This window comes from Oncorhynchus masou, chromosome 23 (assembly GCF_036934945.1).
Source record: "Oncorhynchus masou masou isolate Uvic2021 chromosome 23, UVic_Omas_1.1, whole genome shotgun sequence".
Classification (NCBI taxonomy): domain Eukaryota; kingdom Metazoa; phylum Chordata; class Actinopteri; order Salmoniformes; family Salmonidae; genus Oncorhynchus; species Oncorhynchus masou.
In genome coordinates, this window is record NC_088234.1 from 16654659 (window position 1) to 16677440 (window position 22782).

At 41.5% G+C, this 22782-nt stretch overlaps 1 protein-coding gene across 13 annotated transcripts in view; it reads left to right on the forward strand.

Annotated features, from left to right (window-relative positions):
• LOC135510445 (basement membrane-specific heparan sulfate proteoglycan core protein-like) overlaps window positions 1–22782 on the forward strand; it is a 93419-nt gene that overhangs the window by 1849 nt on the left and 68788 nt on the right. For 10 of the 13 annotated variants that reach the window (XM_064931375.1, XM_064931373.1, XM_064931374.1 and 7 more), the window contains exons 2-6: window positions 11595–11636; window positions 12018–12287; window positions 12864–13124; window positions 16853–17128; window positions 17782–18066. In XM_064931375.1, coding sequence (XP_064787447.1) covers window positions 11595–11636; window positions 12018–12287; window positions 12864–13124; window positions 16853–17128; window positions 17782–18066 — 1134 coding nt within the window. The remainder of the gene's footprint in view (window positions 1–11594; window positions 11637–12017; window positions 12288–12863; window positions 13125–16852; window positions 17129–17781; window positions 18067–22782) is intronic. The other 3 variants (XM_064931369.1, XM_064931371.1, XM_064931370.1) reach the window with 2 other exon arrangements.

Below are 22782 nucleotides of genomic sequence, written 5' to 3' on the forward strand. Positions count from 1 at the left end.
CCCTGTCCAGCAAAATCAATGACGAGACCTTCATGCCGCCCAGCTCTGCTTAATTAAAGAAGGCAATGAGCTCTGCGTAATTAAAGAAGTCAATGATCTCTGCATAATTAAAGAAGTCAATGAGCTCTGCGTAATTAAAGAAGGCAATGAGCTCTGCGTAATTAAAGAAGTCAATGAGCTCTGCGTAATTAAAGAAGGCAATGAGCTCTGCGTAATTAAAGAAGGCAATGAGCTCTGCGTAATTAAAGAAGGCAATGAGCTCTGCGTAATTAAAGAAGGCAATGAGCTCTGCGTAATTAAAGAAGGCAATGAGCTCTGCGTAATTAAAGAAGGCAATGAGCTCTGCGTAATTAAAGAAGGCAATGAGCTCTGCGTAATTAAAGAAGGCAATGAGCTCTGCGTAATTAAAGAAGGCAATGAGCTCTGCGTAATTAAAGAAGGCAATGAGCTCTGCGTAATTAAAGAAGGCAATGAGCTCTGCGTAATTAAAGAAGGCAATGAGCTCTGTCGAGTCTTTTTAAAAATAGAGCCTGGGGAAGCGAAACTTAGTGAAAGGGAAGGGGGAGATAAGCCTTGTGGGAAAATAGCTTTTTCACCCAATCTGTCCAACTGTCTCTAAAATGTAAATAAAACACTATAAAGAGTTGGTATGCGTCATTGCATACCTATTTGAAGATTTGTGTTGAATTTGAATCGGGCTTTTAGGGCGGCGCTAAAGTTATCTTCGGAAGTAAACAGCTGCTGTCGCGGCTTTTGAGAGTCATGACGGCTTGCAATGATGATGTAAAAATTAATGCATTCAGTTGTACAATTGACAGTAGGTGACAGTATGTTAGCTAGCTTACAAACTTGTCTACATGCTATCTACCGAACATTTATTGACTTGATTATTCACATCATTCTTAGCTAAGTGGTATAGTCTTTGTACGTTCTCAATGAACATAAATCAGCTCAGGCTATCTACTCTAATTTTAGAGCCAGAGTGCAGAATAATTGATGAATTTCCGAATGCTCATCACGCGTTGAATATGGCCGGTGTCAGAAAATTAAGGCAAAAAAGTCTCATTAAATTGTTGCCAGCAACACAGTTACAGTCACCAATGCTCTGGATAACATGAAAACAGCCAAACCAGCTCTGCTGTGGTGAGTAAAATGGACAGAGTAAAGTGTTCTCTCATTTGTACCTGGAAGTAGCTAGCCAGTTAGCTTGTGATGTGGGCTTCACTGCTGTTGTGATGGTCAGAACGCTCAGACCAACCCTAGTCCTCTGCCAGTTTGCGCTCTGAACGCTCTGACTTCCAGCATCAACTTCCTGTAGACAGGCATGGGGCTACGCTAGTATGCTCAACTGAAAGGATACCGTTCGTTTACAGTATACTTACATGGCTAAATAGTCAACTCAGCAAAAAAAAAGAAACGTACATTTTTCAGGACCCTGTCTTTCAAAGACAATTCATAAAAATCCAAATAACTTTACAGATCTTCATTGTAAAGGGTTTAAACACTGTTTCTCATGCTTGTTCAATGAACCATAAACAATTAATGAACATGTACCTGTGGAACGGTTGTTAAGACACTAAGAGTTTACAGATGGTAGGCAATAAGGAGGCCTTTCTACTGACTCTGAAAAACACCAAAAGAAAGATGCCCAGGGTCCCTGCTCATCTGCGTGAATGTGCCTCAGGCATGCTGCAAGAAGGCATGAGGACTGCAGATGTGGCCAGGGCAATAAATTGCAATGTCCGTACTGTGGGACGCCTAAGACAGCGCTACAGGGAGACAGGACGGACAGCGGATCGTCCTCGCAGTGCCAGACCACGTGAAACACCTCCACAGGATCTGTACATCTGAACATCACACCTGCGGGACAGGTACATGATGGCAACAACAACTGCCCGAGTGACACCAGGAATGCACAATCCCTCCATCAGTGCTCAGACTGTCCGCAATAGGCTGAGAGAGGCTGGACTGAGGGTTTGTAAGGGACACATTCCATTTTTTTAACAATCTGTTAGTCTGTGGAACTTGTTCAGTTTATGTCTGTTGTTGAATCTTGTTATGTTCATATAAATATTTACACGTTATTAAGTTTTCTGAAAATAAATGCAGTTGACAGTGAGAGGACGTTTCTTTTTATGCTGAGTTTATATAGTTTGTCGTATATACTCATTAAGTATGTACTATACAGTATGTTAGTATGGGTTTTCGGACACTGCCCATGTCTGTATGCGGCTTTTATTAACTGAATGATATATTTTTTACAATGTTTGCAAACTGATATATGACACATTAATGCCAAAATAACATGCAAACAAGCAAAAAATGTGAGGCTCATAACAGGTTCTGCCCCACCTTGTCAGGCCTGTCCAGTACTTTAAAAATATCCTCTACTGTTGTCCTGGTTTCCAGTGGTTTGCAGAAGTGGATGTCTTCTTTAATTGACCCCCATAACCGTAACGGACATAAACCAGGAGCTGTGCCAGGCCCGCCACATCTGTTGACTCATCCAGCTGTAACCCAACAGATGTAGAATTACTGTAGCTAGCATTGGATGTGCTCGTGGAAGCAGAATAATGTGTCGTCGACAGGTGCAGGTGTAGTACTGTTCGTAGCTATACTACCAGTATAGCTGCTATGTGTCGCTTGACGCGGGCCTTACTTTAACCATTTATCAATGTAAAACAGAATGAGCAGCAGCTACGTTTGTCTACATACGGACCGTTAGTGGAATGCCCGCGAGAGAGTAAATGTTCATGTGGACGTGGATGTTATGTGGACTCGGATGTTAATTATTTGACTAGGCTACCTGTATTTGACATTGTGTTGTTATTTCGCTGAATACTAGATGGTTTCATTTAATTTTTGGCAGTGAAACGAGGCTACACAGTCGAGAAAAACACCTCCCCCAAATGTATTGCCCTTTGGACAACATAAATGGACTGTTTGAAAATGTGAAGAAAAATCCCCCCAAAAAATTGCCATACCCACGACGGCATTGTGCGTATCCCTGTTTGGGAATACCTGGTTAACACATTGTTCAGTCACCTGACGTTTTAAAGAGACCGTGTACGATTTTCAATGTAATGCAACTCAATATGAAAATAGTGTTTTTACACAATGTAGAATCCTAATATTCCAGAAAGTATTGCAATTTTAATGACAGGTATTCATATACACATTTTAGCTTTTATAATAAGCCAATGTCTTTACAGTGTTACATATTAGTTTCCAGGGCACAACATGTTCTTCAAAAGTAGCTAGAATTCATATAGGCCCAATATGAGTTGTATATCAATCAATAACACATATTATTTTCTGGTGCTCCTAAATTTCATGTGGTGCTCCTATCTTTTTGAGAGCACCAGTGTTACCTGCATGCTATTGTCACAAAGGGTTAATACTGTACCATAGTGAACAAAGAAATCGTCTATCCTCTATTAGGGCACAAGCCGAGACCCAGATGCCGGCAGATGGTTGGAGTCTTACAATGTTTAATAATCCAAGGGGTAGGCAAGAGAATGGTCGTGGACAGGCAAAACAGTCAAAACCAGATCAGAGTCCAGGAGGTACAGAGTGGCAGACAGGCTCGTGGTAAAGGCAGGCAGAATAGTCAGGCAGGTGGGTACAGAGTCCAGAAACAGGCAAGGGTCAAAACCGGGAGGACTAGAAAAAGGAGAATAGCAAAAGGAGTGCGGGAAAACACACTGGTTGCACAGAGAGACAGGAAACACAGGGATAAATACACTGGGGAAAATAAGCGACACCTGGAGGGGGTGGAGACAATCACAGGAACAGGTGAAACAGATCAGGGCGTGACAATCCTCACCCGGATGCTTTATCCCTCAGGGCAGAGCCGGGGAGAAAAGTTCAAGAAGAGAGAAAAGAAAGAAGGGAAAGAGACAAGCTATTGGAGAAGAGTGACTCTTAAGTACACTCTGTTTTACACTTGTTGACTTTCTCTTGGAGAAGAGTGGCTCTTAAGTAGAATCTGTTTTACACTTGTTGACTTTCTCTTGGAGAAGAGTGTCAGCCCCGTATGTACACTCTCTGTTTTACACTTGTTGACTTTCTCTTGGAGAAGAGTGTCAGCCCCGTATGTACACTCTCTGTTTTACACTTGTTGACGTTCTCTTGGAGAAGGGTGTCATCTCCTTAAAACCTCTTGATACTCCCCATCCCGGATCCGGGATCGTGAATAAAGCCTCAGGCTCATTAGCATAACTCAACGTTAACGATTTCTGAAAATCGCAAATAAAATGAAAATAATGTGCCTGCTCTCAAGCTTAGCCTTTTCTTAACAACACTGTCATCTCAGATTTTCAAAATATGCTTTTGAACCATAGAAAATCACTAATTTGTGTAAGAGTATGCTAAGCTAGCTTAGCATTTTGAGTAGCATTTAGCACGCAACATTTTCACAAAAACCAGATAACCAAATAAATAAAATCATTTACCTTTGAAGAGCTTCGGATGTTTTTAATGAGGAGACTCTCAGTTACATAGCAAATGTTCAGTTTTTCCTGAAAGAATCTTTGTGAAGGAGAAATCGCTCCGTTTTGTACATCACATTTGGCTACCGAAACGAAACGAAAATTCAGTCACCAAAACGTCAAACTTTTTCCGAATTAACTCCATAATATCGACCGAAACATGGCAAACGTTGTTTGGAATCAATCCTCAAGGTGTTTTTTCACTTATCTCTTCATTGATATGCAGTTCGTGGAAGCCTGCTTTCCCCTTAGATTCGCATGGAAAAATACCAGCAGCTGAAAAAGACGCACCAATTTCAACGGAGGACACCGGGCGGACACCTGGAAAATGTAGTCTCTTATGGTCAATCTTCTAATGATATGCCTACAAATACGTCACAATGCTGCAGACACCTTGGGGAAACGACAGAAAGGGCAGGCTCATTCCTCTCGCATTCACAGCCATATAAGGAGACAATGGAAAACGGAGCCTCAAAAATCCTGCTGGTTTCCAGGTTGCTGTTTCATCTTGGTTTTGCCTGTAGCTCCCGTTTTAGGGCACCCACAGAGAATATCTTTGCAGTTCTGGAAAATTCAGAGTGTTTTATTTCCAAAGCTATCAATTATATGCATAGTCGACATCTTTTTGTGACAAAATATCTTGTTTAAAACGGGAACGTTTTTCATCCAAAAATGAAATAGCGCCCCCAGAGTTTCAAGAGGTTAAGTACACTCTCTGTTTTACACTTGTTGACTTTCTCTTGGAGAAGAGTGTCATCTCCTTAAGTACACTCGCTGTTTTACACTTGTTGACTTTCTCTTGGAGAAGAGTGTCAGCCCCATATGTACACTCTCTGTTTTACACTTGTTGACTTTCTCTTGGAGAAGAGTGTCAGCCCCATAAATCAAATCAAATCAAATCAAATTTTATTTGTCACATACACATGGTTAGCAGATGTTAATGCAAGTGTAGCGAAATGCTTGTGCTTTTAGTTCCGACAATGCAGTAAAAACCAACAAGTAATCTAACTAACAATTCCTGATCTACTGTCTTATACACAGTGTAAGGGGATAAAGAATATGTACATAAGGATATATGAGTGAGTGATGGTACAGAGCAGCATAGGCAAGATACAGTAGATGGTATCGAGTACAGTATATACATGTGAGATGAGTATGTAGACAAAGTGGCATAGTTAAAGTGGCTAGTGATACATGTATTACATAAGGATGCAGTCGATGATATAGAGTACAGTATATAGGTATGCATGTGAGATGAATAATGTAGGGTAAGTAACATTATATAAGGTAGCATTGTTTAAAGTGGGTAGTGATATATTTACAACATTTCCCGTCAATTCCCATTATTAAAGTGGCTGGAGTTGAGTCAGTGTCAGTGTGTAGGCAGCAGCCACTCAATGTTAGTGGTGGCTGTTTAACAGTCTGATGGCCTTGAGATAGAAGCTGTTTTTCAGTCTCTCGGTCCCAGCTTTGATGCACCTGTACTGACCTCGCCTTCTGGATGATAGCGGGGTGAACAGGCAGTGGCTCGGGTGGTAGATGTCCTTGATGATCTTTATGGCCTTCCTGTAACATCGGGTGGTGTAGGTGTCCTGGAGGGCAGGTAGTTTGCCCCCGATGATGCGTTGTGCAGACCTCACTACCCTCTGGAGAGCCTTACGGTTGAGGGCGGAGCAGTTGCCGTACCAGGCGGTGATACAGCCCGCCAGGATGCTCTCGATTGTGCATCTGTAGAAGTTTGTGAGTGCTTTTGGTGACAAGCCAAATTTCTTCAGCCTCCTGAGGTTGAAGAGGCGCTGCTGCGCCTTCTTCACGATGCTGTCTGTGTGAGTGGACCAATTCAGTTTGTCTGTGATGTGTATGCCGAGGAACTTAAAACTTGCTACTCTCTCCACTACTGTTCCATCGATGTGGATAGGGGGGTGTTCCCTCTGCTGTTTCCTGAAGTCCACAATCATCTCCTTAGTTTTGTTGACGTTGAGTGTGAGGTTATTTTCCTGACACCACACTCCGAGGGCCCTCACCTCCTCCCTGTAGGCCGTCTCGTCGTTGTTGGTAATCAAGCCTACCACTGTTGTGTCGTCCGCAAACTTGATGATTGAGTTGGAGGCGTGCATGGCCACGCAGTCGTGGGTGAACAGGGAGTACAGGAGAGGGCTCATATGTACACTCTCTGTTTTACACTTGTTGACTTTCTCTTGGAGAAGTGGTATGACTAAACAGGTTGTTCCTTCCTACTCTCTGTTTTCCATGGTCCTATGCTCCTTGCTGAATCTTTTGGATGGAGAGAAAGTTCACTGTTGTTAAGGTCCTTTTGTGAAAGACAGTGCAACAGTTTATCCACAGCTGTTGTGTTGTCTCTAAGGACACACGCGTGCAAGCGTGCATGCATGTGTGTGTGTATGTGCGGGTGGATGCATGTAAGTGTGTACACGTGTGTGTTTGTTAAGTGGGGGGGTGGCTGAAGTTGTTAAATTTACTTGGTGATCAGTGGAACAACTGAAATTAGTTGGGAAGGCTTGAAACCTGACAACTTAGCAAAGGGCCTACAAGCGTCTGTTCTATTCTCGTTCCATCCTCTTTTCCTCCAGTAAAGAGGAAGTAACCAGTGTGACATCATGCAGTGTGGGGCCATACAGAGAAGTTGGTCAGAAAATTAACATGCCTTTAAACACTGCTGTTTTATCTCATAGTCTTTGTTCATTTCTGTAGAATGCTTTTCTCTCTATTCCTCTGTGTGACGGTAAAGAGGCGTGAACTAGAGGTCAACATATTCATGATTTTTCAACGCCGATACCGATTTATTGAAGGACCGAAAAAAAAGTCGATACCGATTTAAATCGGCCATTTTTATTTATTTATTTATTTGTAATAATAACAGTTACGACAATACTAAACGAACACTTATTTTAACTTAATATAATACATCGGTACAATCAATTTAGCCTCAAATAAATAATGAAACATGTTCAATTTGGTTTAAATAATTGGAGAAGAAAGTAAAAGTGCAATATGTGCCATGTAAGAAAGCTAACGTTAAGTTATTTGCTCAGAACATGAGAACATATGAAAGCTGGTGGTTTCTTTTAACATGAGTCTTCAATATTCCCAGGTAACAAGTTTTAGGTTGTAGTTATTATAGGAATTATAGGACTATTTCTCTCTCTACCATTTGTATTTCATTAACCTTTGACTATTGGATGTTCTTATAGGCACTTTAGTATTGCCAGTGTAACAGTATAGCTTCCGTCCCTCTCCTCGTTCGAACCAGGAACACATCGACAACAGCCACCCTTGAAGTAGCGTTACCCATGCAGATCAAGGGGAACAACCACACCAAGTCTCAGAGCGAGTGACGTTTGAAATGCTATTAGCGCGCACCCCACTAACTAGCTAGCCATTTCACATCGGTTACATCAGCCTAATTTCGGGAGTTGATAGGCTTGAAGTCATAAACAGCTCAATGCTTGAAGCACAGCGAAGAGCTGCTGGCAAAACGCAGTAAAAGTGCTGTTTGAATGAATGCTTATGAGCCTGCTGGTACCTACCATCGCTCAGTCGGACTGCTCTATCAAATCATAGACTTAGTTATAACATAACACACAGAAATACAAGCATTAGGTCATTAATATGGTAAAATAAAAAGATGTTTATTCTTTCAGTGAAATACGGAACCGTTCCGTATTTGATCTAACGGTGGCATCCATACGTCTAAATATTCCTGTTACATTGCACAACCTTCAATGTTATATCATAATTACGTAGAATTCCGGTCAAATTAGGCCTCCCAAACTGTTGCATATACACTGACTCTGCGAGCAATGAACGCAAGAGAAGTGACACAATTTCACCTGGTTAATATCGTCTGCTAACCTGGATTTCTTTTAGCTAAATATGCAGGTTTAAAAATGTATACTTATTTGTATTGATTTTAAGAAAGGCATTGATGTTCATGGTTAGGTACACATTGGAGCAACGACAGTCCTTTTTCACGAATACGCACCGCATCGATTATATGCATCACAGGACACGCTAGATAAACTAGTAATATCATCAACAATGTGTAGTTAACTAGTGGTTATGATTGATAGATTTTTTTTATAAGATAAGTTTAATGCTAGCTAGCAACTTACCTTGGCTTACTGCATTCGTGTAACAGGCAGGCTCCTCGTGGAGTGCAATGTAAAGCAGGTGGTTAGAGCGTTGGACTAGTTAAGGTGTAAAAAAAATATATTAAAAAAATCGGCCAAATCGGTGTCCAAAAATACAGATTTCCGATTGTTATGAAAACTTGAAATCGGCCATAATTAATCGGCCATTCCGATTAATCGGTCGACATATAGCGTGAACTAATCATCATATAGGAAGAAGAGGGGTTTGTCAGAAGAACTGTAGTTCAGAGATCATCGTCAGGACAGAATGAAGCACACCTTACCTGTAGCAAAAGCCTCTATCCCGTCCTCTGGCTCGGCAGAGTACTTTAGGATTTTAGTCACTTCAGTGTAACAAGGGCCTTGCCTTGCGGCCCTACCAACCCTTCTATGTATTCGTAATGGCCCTTCGCGTGAGTTGGGTTTGTTCCTTCGTACACGTTGTCACTCCCTTATTTCCTGGTCTAGTATGGGGCCTTGGATAGATGAGGACTTTATTCCTTTATGTTTATAGACTCTTCCTATACTCCCTTACCTTGGGTCTTCTTCTTTTATATATCAATACCTAATAACTAATCTTCTGTTAGTTATTATGCTCATCAGCTAGTGGTCACTTGGAAACTAGTATTGCCATATGTATTTGACTTTCCCAAAGATATATTATTGTCCACACAATGAAATATTCTTTAGTGCAATCACTTTAACCTATAACCAGGGTCACTTTCTGTTCAGTGAGAGTGTCAAAGGCGTTTGCTCTCCAGATCGTTAATCTGGCCTAGTTGTCAAAGTTTCAAGCTTTTATTAAGTCACTCTGTTTTTTTGTCTTATACACGTTATTACAATTCAATGGTTCTACAGTCCTAATACATCAATAATGCTCAATAAATCCTTAATGCGCTATGCTATGCCAAATAATATTGCAAATATAATTTGCTTAACACACTTCTTATAACTCTTAAACAAAGCAAATAGCCATATATTTACCTTAAAGCCCTATTGCCTTGGTCCTTCCCGAAACGCCTCTCGCTGTTGAGGGGTGAAGTTCTCTCTTTCACAACTTTGTTCTCTTATTCTTTTTAAGTGGTGTGAGCTTCCAGTGTACAACACAATTCTTAAGATATACCAGTCAATAGTTAACTCTTGCCTTGATTTCAAAGTAGTCAATACAAACAGAGTATAGTATAGATTATAGAATCTGATGATTCTCTATGATGTCCAAATCATATGGGTAGAGGATCATGCCTAGGCACGGATCTCTCCTCCTTTTATACCTCTTTTAGACACTCAGTTAGCGGGAAGATGTTCTGGAGTGCAATCTATCTTAATTAACACAGGGTCAACACAGGGTCAAGGTTATGTAGCACTTAGTCCAATGTTAGTTCCTTCAGCACTGATGCCCATAAGTATTCTTCCGTTGGGGCGTTGGTTTGGTAGGTCTGTTCATACCACTCCTCCTCAGTCTTCCTGTAGGTTGGTTCTTGTTTAATGCCCAGTACTTGTAGTTCCCGTGCATTTGGCTCCCTCTGCTGGTTGCATGCTGTTGTGGCAGTTTCTTCTTTTATTCCCCAGTCAATAGTTGTTCTGAGAGCCCATAAATGTGGCTCTGGATCTGGACCGGGCACTGAGGGAGGGGCTGATCTTTTTTGGCTTTTGCCACATGAGTGAGAGTGTTTGTGTGTGAACACTAATACACTGATATAGTAAGCCTTAGATTGAAAAATAAATAATACATTAATGTAAATTAAGATTGTTTCATGCTTTAGCTTTTTTGTGTTTTATACCTTATTGATACAACCGTTTAAATGCTCATTAGTAAATGGTACTAAATTAGGATTGCAGGACATGGTGAGTCAGAGGCCATTTAAACTACCACAAAACGTCCACGCTGCCACTTGTTGTAAACGGATGAAGAATGGGGCTATAGGGGAATTAATGTACATTGCTTGTTTACACTGACATTGTTAACACACATTGTCATAAAATAACAGTATATTTTGTGTTATGATGGGATATGACAGTTGTGACAACCTGAATTTCACATGATCTTATGAGGAGTTACTGTGATAACATGTGACAACATCTAAAAGCAACATAAGATCAAATTAAACTACACAAGTGAAAATATTTGACAACATGTGAAAACAGGATCTCATGTGAAGTAAATGTGACATGGAGATGCAACATTTCAACATGTAAAATGAAACTACACATGACAACATTTTCACATGTAAAATAGCAAATTAGATTTTCACATGTGAAAGTTGTACAATTCACGGTTACTTGTCCAACGCTCTAACCACTAGGCTACGCTGCCATACCAGGCTGTGATGCAGCCCGACAGTATGCTCTCGATGGTGTTCCTGTAGAATACTGTGAGGGCATTCAGGAACCGGACAAATTGAATCAGCCACATGAGTTTAAAGAGTCGATGTTGTGTGTTATTCACCACGGTGTCCGTGTAGCTTGACCATTTAAGCTCCTCGGAGAATTGCACGCCAAGGAAATGGACATTTTTTGCCGTTTTCACGATGGCCCCGTTGATGAGGATGCCTGGTTCCTCCTGAAGTCCACAATGAGCTCCTTTGTTTTGCTGACGTTGAGGGAGAGGTGGTTTTCCTGGCATAGCCTCTCGAAGCACTTCATAATGACGGAAGTGAGTGTTATGGGTCAATTGTCATTCAATTCAGTTACATGGTTTCACACGTGAAATTATATTTCACAAATGCAAAACATGGACATTTCAAACGTGAAATCATGTTTTTTCTGTAATGATAAACTGAGGTAATTAAAAGTTATACTGTTCAAGGATGAATGGCTATTAATCTATGTAGAAATTAGAGATTGCACCTTTAAATTAAAGTACAGGACAGATTTGGTCATCAGTAACCTGAATATGGCATGTTGTTATTTATTTCAAGCTAATATTTGTGCAATGTGACTTTCTTTGTTTTAGTGCTGAATACATACATCAACTCTGGACACTCTGAAGATGATGGTAGATATTTGTTCTCTTCATCAAGACTCCATCTCTTAATGCTTCATCATATTTCTTTATTTGTGATTTTTAAAGTTGATTTTGTCTGGACATGTTTTGAGTGTCTCAAAATAACATGTGTAAGGGAATTGTATCATGCTGGTTTGATTTTGTGCAGGAGTGTCGAAGGCTGTTCTGACCATACAGATATCTGCTCCCAGATATTCAGTGGAGAGTCTGTCACTCTCAGATGTGTCATACAGGGGGGAGGAGTCACTGACTAGAAATACACATGGAGAACACCCAGTCCAGATCAATGCCTCTTATAACCACTTAAAAGTGGGCCTCATTTAGAGGGTGCTGTTTAGTTGTTTTAAAAACATATGTTGTATGTTTCTGCAGCTCTGCTCAAAGCTACACTGACTGTACAACCAAACCCTGTGTTCCCTGGAGATACAGTCACTCTGCAGTGTGACATATCAGACTACACAGACTGGACGTACTACTGGTTCAGAGACAACCATCACCTTCCCAGTCAGACCAGTAAAGCCATAGATATCACCATCCCCATCACTCAGACTGGTCAGGTTGGTCAGTACAGATGTGAGGGGCTGAGGACAGATCGGCCACAGATATCACAACCCAGTGATGTCGTCACCATCAGTGTCACTGGTAAGTTCACTATAGTCTGTATCACTATAACAGGTCAATTTGAAACAGCTACTCATGTATCCAGTTTGTAACACAGTAGTTTGTGTTTCAACCGAGGACAGACTATTTTTACGCGCTCGGCACTTCAGCACTCGGCGGTCCCGTTCTGTGCGCTTGTGTGGCCTACCATATTGCAGCCGTTGTTGCTCCTAGACGTTTCCACTTCACAATAACAGCACTTACAGTTGACTACAGTTAGCTCTATCATAGCAGAAATCTGACAAACTGAGTTGTTAGACAGGTGGCATCCTATGACGGTGTCACATTGAAAGTCACTGAGCTCTTCAGTAAGGCCATTCTACTGCCAATGTTTGTCTATGGAGATTGCATGGCTGTGTGCTTGATTTTATACACATGTCAGCAACGGGTGTTGCTGGAAAAGCCGAATCCACTAATTTGAAAGGCGGTCCACATACTTTTGCATATATAGTTTATATGTCTAAAATAATAGTTACTGTACTACTTACTGAAGTCAGATCCTACTTTGGAAAGATTGTTGCTCTGATTGCATTTGTCTTCATATAACTGTTTTCACAGCTCTGCCCATGGCCTCAGTGAAGATAGTCACTCCACTGGGTCTCCTCTACCCTGGAGAGACAGTCACTCTGCAGTGTGACATATCAGACTACACAGACTGGACGTACCGCTGGTTCAGATACAATGAAGAGCTTCTCACTAAGACCAGGAAAAACAACATCTCTCTCCCTGACCAGGCTGGTCAGTACAGGTGTGTTGGGACGAGGAAAGGTCGGCCCCAGAAGTCATATTACAGCTCAGCTCTCCCCATCATCATCACTGGTGAGTACATATCTTTACATCATTTACCTAAGGATGAAAAACAATCTTTGCTTGATTAGCAATCTGATATGTCAGTCCTTACCCGTCCTGCTGATAAGAGTGGGTCGGTTGTACTCATGGATTGAACAGTTTGTATAAATGAGTGTCAGATGTCATATCTAAGCTTTTCTCTCCCATCATCATCACTGGTGAGCTCACTGTTTGTCTTCAATCTGAACTTTGTACATTTAGAGCCAATGAGGGTTAATCTAAATACAGATATATACACTGTAAATTCTAACTGAATGGAGTCAACATATGTAAAATATACTTTTATCACAATGTTACAGCATCAGCTGAATTACCAGACAGGTATCCAGATGTTTTGTGCATTATTTTCACAGCTCTTCCCAACTCTACTGTACCCAACTCTATTGCACAGTGCTCTACTGTACTGTACTCTACCCTACATTACTATACCCTACTCTATTGCACTGTGCTCTACTGAACTATACCCTACTATATTGCACTGTGCTCTACTGAACTATACCCTACTATATTGCACTGTGCTCTACTCTACCCTACTCTACTGTGCTCAACTGAACTGTACCTTACTCTATTGCACTGTGCTCTACTGAACTGTACCCTAATCTATTACATTTTGCTCTACTGAACTGTACCCTACTCTACTGTACTCTACTTGAATGTATTGTACTGTGTTTTCCTAAACTTTACCCTACTCTATTGTGCTGTGTTCTACTGCGCTGTAATCTACTCTTCTGTACTGTACCATACTCCTTTGTAATGTGCTCTACTCAAATGTACCCTACTCTATTTCACTGTACTCTACTGAACTGTACTCTACTGTACCCTACTGAACTGTACCCTACTGTACTGTGCTCTACTGAACTGTACCCTACTCTATTGTACTGTGCTCTACTGAACTGTACCCTACTGTATTGTGCTCTACTGAACTGTACCCTACCCTACTGTACTGTACTGTGCTCTACTGAACTGTACCCTACTATATTGTACTGTACTCTACTGAACTGTACCCTACTGTATTGTACTGTGCTCTACTGAACTGTACCCTACTCTATTGTACTGTGCTCTACTGAACTGTACCCTACTGTATTGTGCTCTACTGAACTGTACCCTACCCTACTGTACTGTACTGTGCTCTACTGAACTGTACCCTACTATATTGTACTGTACTCTACTGAACTGTACCCTACTGTATTGTACTGTGCTCTACTGAACTGTACCCTACTCTATTGTACTGTGCTCTACTGAACTGTACCCTACTGTACTGTGCTCTACTGAACTGTACCCAACCCTACTGTAGTGAACTGTACCCTACCCTACTGTACTGTGCTCTACTGAACTGTACCCTATCCTAATCTACTGTAATCTACTGAAAAGTACCCTACTGTACTGTACTGTACTGTGCTCTACTGAACTGTACGCTTCCCTACTTTACTGAACTGTACTCTACTATATTGTACTGTGCTCTGCTGATATATACCCTACTATTTTGTACTGTGCTCTCCTGTACTGTACCCTACTCTATTGTACTGTGCTCTACTGAACTATACTCTACTCTATTGCACTGTGCTCTACTGAACTGTACCCTACTCTATTGCACTGTCCTCTCCTTTACTGTATCCTACTCTATTGTACTGTGCTCTACTGAACTTCACTCGACTCTATTGTACTGTACTCTACTGAACTGTACCCTACTCTATTGTACTGTACTCTAGTGAACTGGAACCTACTCTATTGCACTGTGCTCATCTGAATTGTACCCTACTCTATTGCACTGTCCTCTCCTTTACTGTATCCTACTCTATTGTACTGTGCTCTACTGAACTTCACTCGACTCTATTGTACTGTACTCTACTGAACTGTACCCTACTCTATTGTACTGTACTCTACTGAACTGTACCCTACTCTATTGTACTGGCTCCACCTTACGGTACCCTACTCTATTGCACTGTCCTCTCCTTTACTGTACCCTACTCTATTGAGCTGTGCTCAACTGTACTGTACCCTACTCTATTGTACTGTAATCTAGTGAACTGGAACCTACTCTATTGCACTGTGCTCAACCGAATTGTACCCTACTCTATTGTACTCTACTCTACTGAACTGTACCCTACTCTATTGTACTGTACCCTACTGTACTGTACTGTGCTCTACTGAACTGTACCCTACTGTACTGTACTGTGCTCTACTGAACTGTACCCTACTGTACTGTACTGTGCTCTACTGAACTGTACCCTAGCCTACTGTACTGTACTGTGCTCTAATGAACTGTACTCTACCCTACTCTACTGTGCTCTCCTGAACTGTACCCTACTGTACTGTACTGTGCTCTACTGAACTATACCCAACCCTACTCTATTGTACTGTACTGTACTGTACTCCTGAACTGTACCCTACTCTACTGTACTGTAATCTACTGAACTGTACCCTACTCTATTGTACTGTACTCTACTGAACTGTACCCTACTCTATTGTACTGTACTCTAGTGAACTGGAACCTACTCTATTGAACTGTGCTCCACTGTACTGTACCCTACTCTATTGTACTGTGCTCCGCTGTACTGTACCCTACTCGATTGTACTGCGCTCTTCTGAACTGTACTCTACTGTACTCTAATTGAATGTTTTGCACTGTGCTCTACTGAACTGGACCCTACTCTATTGTACTGTACTCTACTGAACTGTACCCTACTCTATTGTACTGTACACTACTGAACTATACCCTACTCTATTATACTGTGCTCTACTGTACCCTACTCTATTGTACTGAGCTCCACAGAACTGTACCCGAATTTATTGTACTGTACTCTGCTTATATATACCCTACTATTTTGTACTGTGCTCTCCTGTACTGTACCCTACTCTATTGTACTGTGCTCTACTGAACTCTACCCTATCCTTGTGTACTCTACTGTACTGTACCCTACTCTATTGTACTGTGCTCCTCTGAATTGTACCCTACTCTATTGTACTGTACTCTACTGAACTGTACCCTACTCTATTGTACTGTACTCTACTGAACTGTACCCTACTCTATTGTACTGTACTCTACTGAACTGTACTCTACTGTACTCTATTTGAATGGTTTGCACTGCGCTCTACTGAACTTGACCCTACTCTATTGTACTGTACTCTACTGAACTGTACTCTACTGTACTCTATTTGAATGGTTTGCACTGTGCTCTACTGAACTATACCCTACTCTATTGTACTGTACTCTAGTGAACTGGAACCTACTATATTGTACTGTGCTCAACTGAATTGTACCCTACTCTATTGTACTCTACTCTACTGAACTGTACTCTACTGTACTCTATTTGAATGGTTTGCACTGCGCTCTACTGAACTTGACCCTACTCTATTGTACTGTACTCTACTGAACTGTACCCTACTCTATTGTACTGTACTCTACTGAACTGTACCCTACTCTATTTTACTGTGCTCCACTGTACTGTTACTGCCAAAGTTCTGCCAATGTTTGTCTATGGAGATTGCATGGCTGTGTCCTTGATTTTATACACATGTCAGCAACGGGTGTGGCTGGAAAAGCCGAATCCACTAATTTGAAAGGGGGTCCACATACTTTTGCATATATAGTTTATATGTCTAAAATAATAGTTACCGTACTACTTACTGAAGTCAGATCATACTTTGGAAAGATTGTTGCTCTGACTGCATTTGTCTTCATATAACTGTTTCCACAGCTCTGCCCACGGCCTCAGTGAAGATAGTCACTCCACAGGGTCTCCTCTACCCTGGAGAGACAGTCACTCTGCAGTGTGACATATCAGACTACACAGACTGGACGTACTACTGGTTCAGAGACACCCATCACCTTCCCAGTCAGACCAGTAAAGCCATAGATATCACCATCCCCATCACTCTGACTGGTCAGGCTGGTCAGTACAGATGTGAGGGGCTGAGAACAGATCGGCCACAGAGGTCACAAACCAGTGATGTCGTCACCATCAGTGTCACTGGTAAGTTCACTATAGTCTGTATCACTATAACAGGTAAATCTGAAACAGATACTCATGTATCCAAGCTGTATCCAGTTTGGAACGCATTAGTTTGTGTTTCAACTGAGGACAGACAATTTTTCTTGTGTGGCCTACCACATTGCAGCCGTTGTTGCTCCTAGATTTATCCACTTCACAATAACAGCACTTACAGTTGACTACAGTTAGCTCTATCATGGCAGAAATCTGACAAACTGAGTTGTTAGACAGGTGGCATCCTATTACGGTGTCACATTGAAAGTCACTGAGCTCTTCAGTAAGGCCATTCTACTGCCAATGTTTGTCCATGGAGATTGCATGGCTGTGTGCTTGATTTTATACACACGTCAGCAACGGGTGTGGCCGAACAAGCCGAAGCCACTAATTTGAAAGGGTGTCCACATACTTTTGCCTATATAGTTTATATGTCTAAAATAATAGTTACTGTACTACTTACTGAAGTCAGATCCTACTTTGGAAAGATTGTTGCTCTGACTGCATTTGTCTTTATATAAATTTATGTAAATTCTAACTGAATTGAGTCAACATATGTAAAATATACTTTTATCACAATGTTACAGCATCAGCTGAATTACCAGACAGGTATCCAGATGTTTTGTGCATTATTTTCACAGCTCTTCCCAAAACTACTCTGACTGTGAAGCCAAACCCTGCATACACTGGAGAGACAGTTACTCTGAAGTGTTCAGTTGGGTCTGACAGTAGATGGAACTATCAGAGGTACAAAGACTGGAATTATAATGTCGTATCCGAGTCTGTCAGACACACTATATCAGGAGACACTCACACCATCAGTAGAGCTGCTGAGTTTGACCAGGGTCTCTACTGGTGTGAAGGGAGCAGAGTGTCTCGACCCACATCTTCACAACCAAGTGATCCTGTCACTCTCACTATAAAAGGTGAGATACTTTGTGTTTTTGTCATAAAGATGGACACAATTTATATTGTGTTAGAATTCTCAGTTAAAGTGTTGGGACAGTGTTGGTACAGTGTTGGTACAGTGTTGGGACAGTGTTGGGAGAGTGTTGGGAGAGTGTTGGTACAGTGTTGGGACAGTGTTTGTACAGTGTTGGGACAGTGTTGGGACAGTGTTGGTACAGTGTTGTGACAGTGTTGGGACAGTGTTGGTACAGTGTTGGTACAGTTTTGGTAGTGTTGGGACAGTGTTGGTACAGTGTTGGGACAGTGTTGGGACAGTGTTGGGACAGTGTTGGTAAAGTGTTGGTAAAGTGTTGGTAAAGTGTTGGTACAGTGTTGGTACAGTGTTGGTACAGTGTTGGTACAGTGTTGTGACAGTTTTGGTACAGTGTTGGTACAGTGTTGGTACAGTGTTGGTACAGTGTTGGTACAGTGTTGGGACAGTGTTGGGACAGTGTTGGGACAGTGTTGGTACAGTGTTGGGACAGTGTTGGTACAGTGTTGGTACAGTGTTGGTACAGTGTTGGGACAGTGTTGGGACAGTGTTGGGACAGTGTTGGTACAGTGTTGGGACAGTGTTGGGACAGTGTTGGGACAGTTTTGGGACAGTTTTGGGACAGTGTTGGGACAGTGTTGGTACAGTGTTGGTACAGTGTTGGGACAGTGTTGGGACAGTGTTGGGACAGTGTTGGGACAGTGTTGGTACAGTGTTGGTACAGTGTTGTGACAGTGTTGGTACAGTGTTGGTAGTGTTGGGACAGTATTGTTCTGTGATGTCTCTAATCTCCAAAGCAATAACAAACATATTGTTAATTAGTTTATTACAGAGTAATTGTTTATACACATTCTGTATTTATATTGAGAGGAGTCTGTCCCAAACACTGACTCCTGAACTTCATGTTTAAACATAAAGGAAAACATTTATATAGAGGTTTCATCTTTGTATCTGTGCCATTATGGTGTCTGTTTCAACACGGGCAGCACATCTACATGTTGATGTTGCATGTGCCATGATCTACCAACTGAGTTACAGAGGACCACCATGTGGGAAGTGGACACTTCAGGAAGAAGAGTAGAGTTTTGAGATGAATAGACAACAGGGGGGTTCCAACCCTCCAAGACCCCAAACATTGACATATATTTTACCAAAACACTACTGATACTATATACTACTCTACTGTACCCTGCTCTATTGTACTGTGCTCTACTGAACTGTACCCTACTCTACCTTACCCTACTCTACTGTTCCCTACTCTACTGAACTGTACCCCACTCTCTTGTACTGTGCTCTACTGAACTGTACCCTACTCTATTGTACTGTACTCTACTGAACTGTACCCTACTCTATTGTACTGTACTCTACTGAACTGTACTCTTCTGAACTGTACCCGACTCTATTGTACTGTGCTCTACTGAACTGTACCTTACTGAACTGTACCCTACTCTATTGTACTGTACTCTACTGAACTGTACCCTACTCTATTGTACTGTACTCTACTGAACTGTACCCTACTCTATTGTACTGTACTCTACTGAACTGTACCCTACTCTAGTGTACTGTACCCTACTCTATTGTACTGTACTCTACGGAACTGTACCCTACTCTATTGTACTGTACTCTACTGAACTGTACTTTACTGAACTGTACCCTACTCTATTGTACTGTAATCTACTGAACTGTACCCTACTCTATTGTACTGTAACCTACTCTATTGTACTGTACCCTACTCTAGTGTACTGTACCCTACTCTATTGTACTGTACCCTACTGAACTGTACTCTACTGTGCTCTACTGAACTGTACCTTACTGAACTGTACCCTACTCTATTGTACTGTACTCTACTGAACTGTTCCCTACTCTATTGTACTGTACTCTACTGAACTGTACCCTACTCTAGTGTACTGTACCCTACTCTATTGTACTGTACCCTACTGAACTGTACCTTACTGAACTGTACCCTACTCTATTGTACTGTACTGTACTGAACTGTACCTTACTGAACTGTACCCTACTCTATTGTACTGTACTCTACTGAACTGTACCTTAATGAACTGTACCCTACTCTATTGTACTGTGCTCTACTGAATTGTACCCTACTCTATTGTACTGTACTCTACTGAACTGTACCCTACTCTAAGGTACTGTGCTCTTCTGAACTGGACCCTACTCTATTGTACTGTACTCTACTGAACTGTACCCTACTCTACCTTACCCTACTCTACTGTTCCCTACTCTACTGAACTGTACCCCACTCTCTTGTACTGTGCTCTACTGAACTGTACCCTACTCTATTGTACTGTACTCTACTGAACTGTACCCTACTCTATTGTACTGTACTCTACTGAACTGTACTCTTCTGAACTGTACCCGACTCTATTGTACTGTGCTCTACTGAACTGTACCTTACTGAACTGTAAACTACTCTATTGTACTGTACTCTACTGAACTGTACCCTACTCTATTGTACTGTACTCTACTGAACTGTACCCTACTCTATTGTACTGTACTCTACTGAACTGTACCCTACTCTAGTGTACTGTACCCTACTCTATTGTACTGTACTCTACGGTACTGTACCCTACTCTATTGTACTGTACTCTACTGAACTGTACCTTACTGAACTGTACCCTACTCTATTGTACTGTAACCTATTCTATTGTACTGTACCCTACTCTAGTGTACTCTACCCTACTCTATTGTCCTGTACCCTACTGAACTGTACTCTACTGTACTCTACTGAACTGTACCCTACTCTATTGTACTGTGCTCTACTGAACTGTACCTTACTGAACTGTACCCTACTCTATTGTACTGTACTCTACTGAACTGTTCCCTACTCTATTGTACTGTACTCTACTGAACTGTACCCTACTCTAGTGTACTGTACCCTACTCTATTGTACTGTACCCTACTGAACTGTACCTTACTGAACTGTACCCTACTCTATTGTACTGTACTCTACTGAACTGTACCTTACTGAACTGTACCCTACTCTATTGTACTGTACTCTACTGAACTGTTCCCTACTCTATTGTACTGTACTCTACTGAACTGTACCCTACTCTAGTGTACTGTACTCTACCGAACTGTACCCTACTCTATTGTACTGTACTCTACTGAACTGTACCCTACTCTAGTGTACTGTACCCTACTCTATTGTACTGTACTCTACTGAACTATACTCTACTGTACTCTACTGAACTGTACCCTACTCTATTGTACTGTGCTCTACTGAACTGTACCCTACTCTAGTGTACTGTACCCTACTCTATTGTACTGTACCCTACTGAACTGTACCTTACTGAACTGTACCCTACTCTATTGTACTGTACTGTACTGAACTGTACCTTACTGAACTGTACCCTACTCTATTGTACTGTACTCTACTGAACTGTACCTTAATGAACTGTACCCTACTCTATTGTACTGTGCTCTACTGAATTGTACCCTACTCTATTGTACTGTACTCTACTGAACTGTACCCTACTCTAAGGTACTGTGCTCTTCTGAACTGGACCCTACTCTATTGTACTGTACTCTACTGAACTGTACCCTACTCTACCTTACCCTACTCTACTGTTCCCTACTCTACTGAACTGTACCCCACTCTCTTGTACTGTGCTCTACTGAACTGTACCCTACTCTATTGTACTGTACTCTACTGAACTGTACCCTACTCTATTGTACTGTACTCTACTGAACTGTACTCTTCTGAACTGTACCCGACTCTATTGTACTGTGCTCTACTGAACTGTACCTTACTGAACTGTAAACTACTCTATTGTACTGTACTCTACTGAACTGTACCCTACTCTATTGTACTGTACTCTACTGAACTGTACCCTACTCTATTGTACTGTACTCTACTGAACTGTACCCTACTCTAGTGTACTGTACCCTACTCTATTGTACTGTACTCTACGGTACTGTACCCTACTCTATTGTACTGTACTCTACTGAACTGTACCTTACTGAACTGTACCCTACTCTATTGTACTGTAACCTATTCTATTGTACTGTACCCTACTCTAGTGTACTCTACCCTACTCTATTGTCCTGTACCCTACTGAACTGTACTCTACTGTACTCTACTGAACTGTACCCTACTCTATTGTACTGTGCTCTACTGAACTGTACCTTACTGAACTGTACCCTACTCTATTGTACTGTACTCTACTGAACTGTTCCCTACTCTATTGTACTGTACTCTACTGAACTGTACCCTACTCTAGTGTACTGTACCCTACTCTATTGTACTGTACCCTACTGAACTGTACCTTACTGAACTGTACCCTACTCTATTGTACTGTACTCTACTGAACTGTACCTTACTGAACTGTACCCTACTCTATTGTACTGTACTCTACTGAACTGTTCCCTACTCTATTGTACTGTACTCTACTGAACTGTACCCTACTCTAGTGTACTGTACTCTACTGAACTGTACCCTACTCTATTGTACTGTACTCTACTGAACTGTACCCTACTCTAGTGTACTGTACCCTACTCTATTGTACTGTACTCTACTGAACTATACTCTACTGTACTCTACTGAACTGTACCCTACTCTATTGTACTGTGCTCTACTGAACTGTACCCTACTCTAGTGTACTGTACCCTACTCTATTGTACTGTACTCTACGGTACTGTACCCTACTCTATTGTACTGTACTCTACTGAACTGTACCTTACTGAA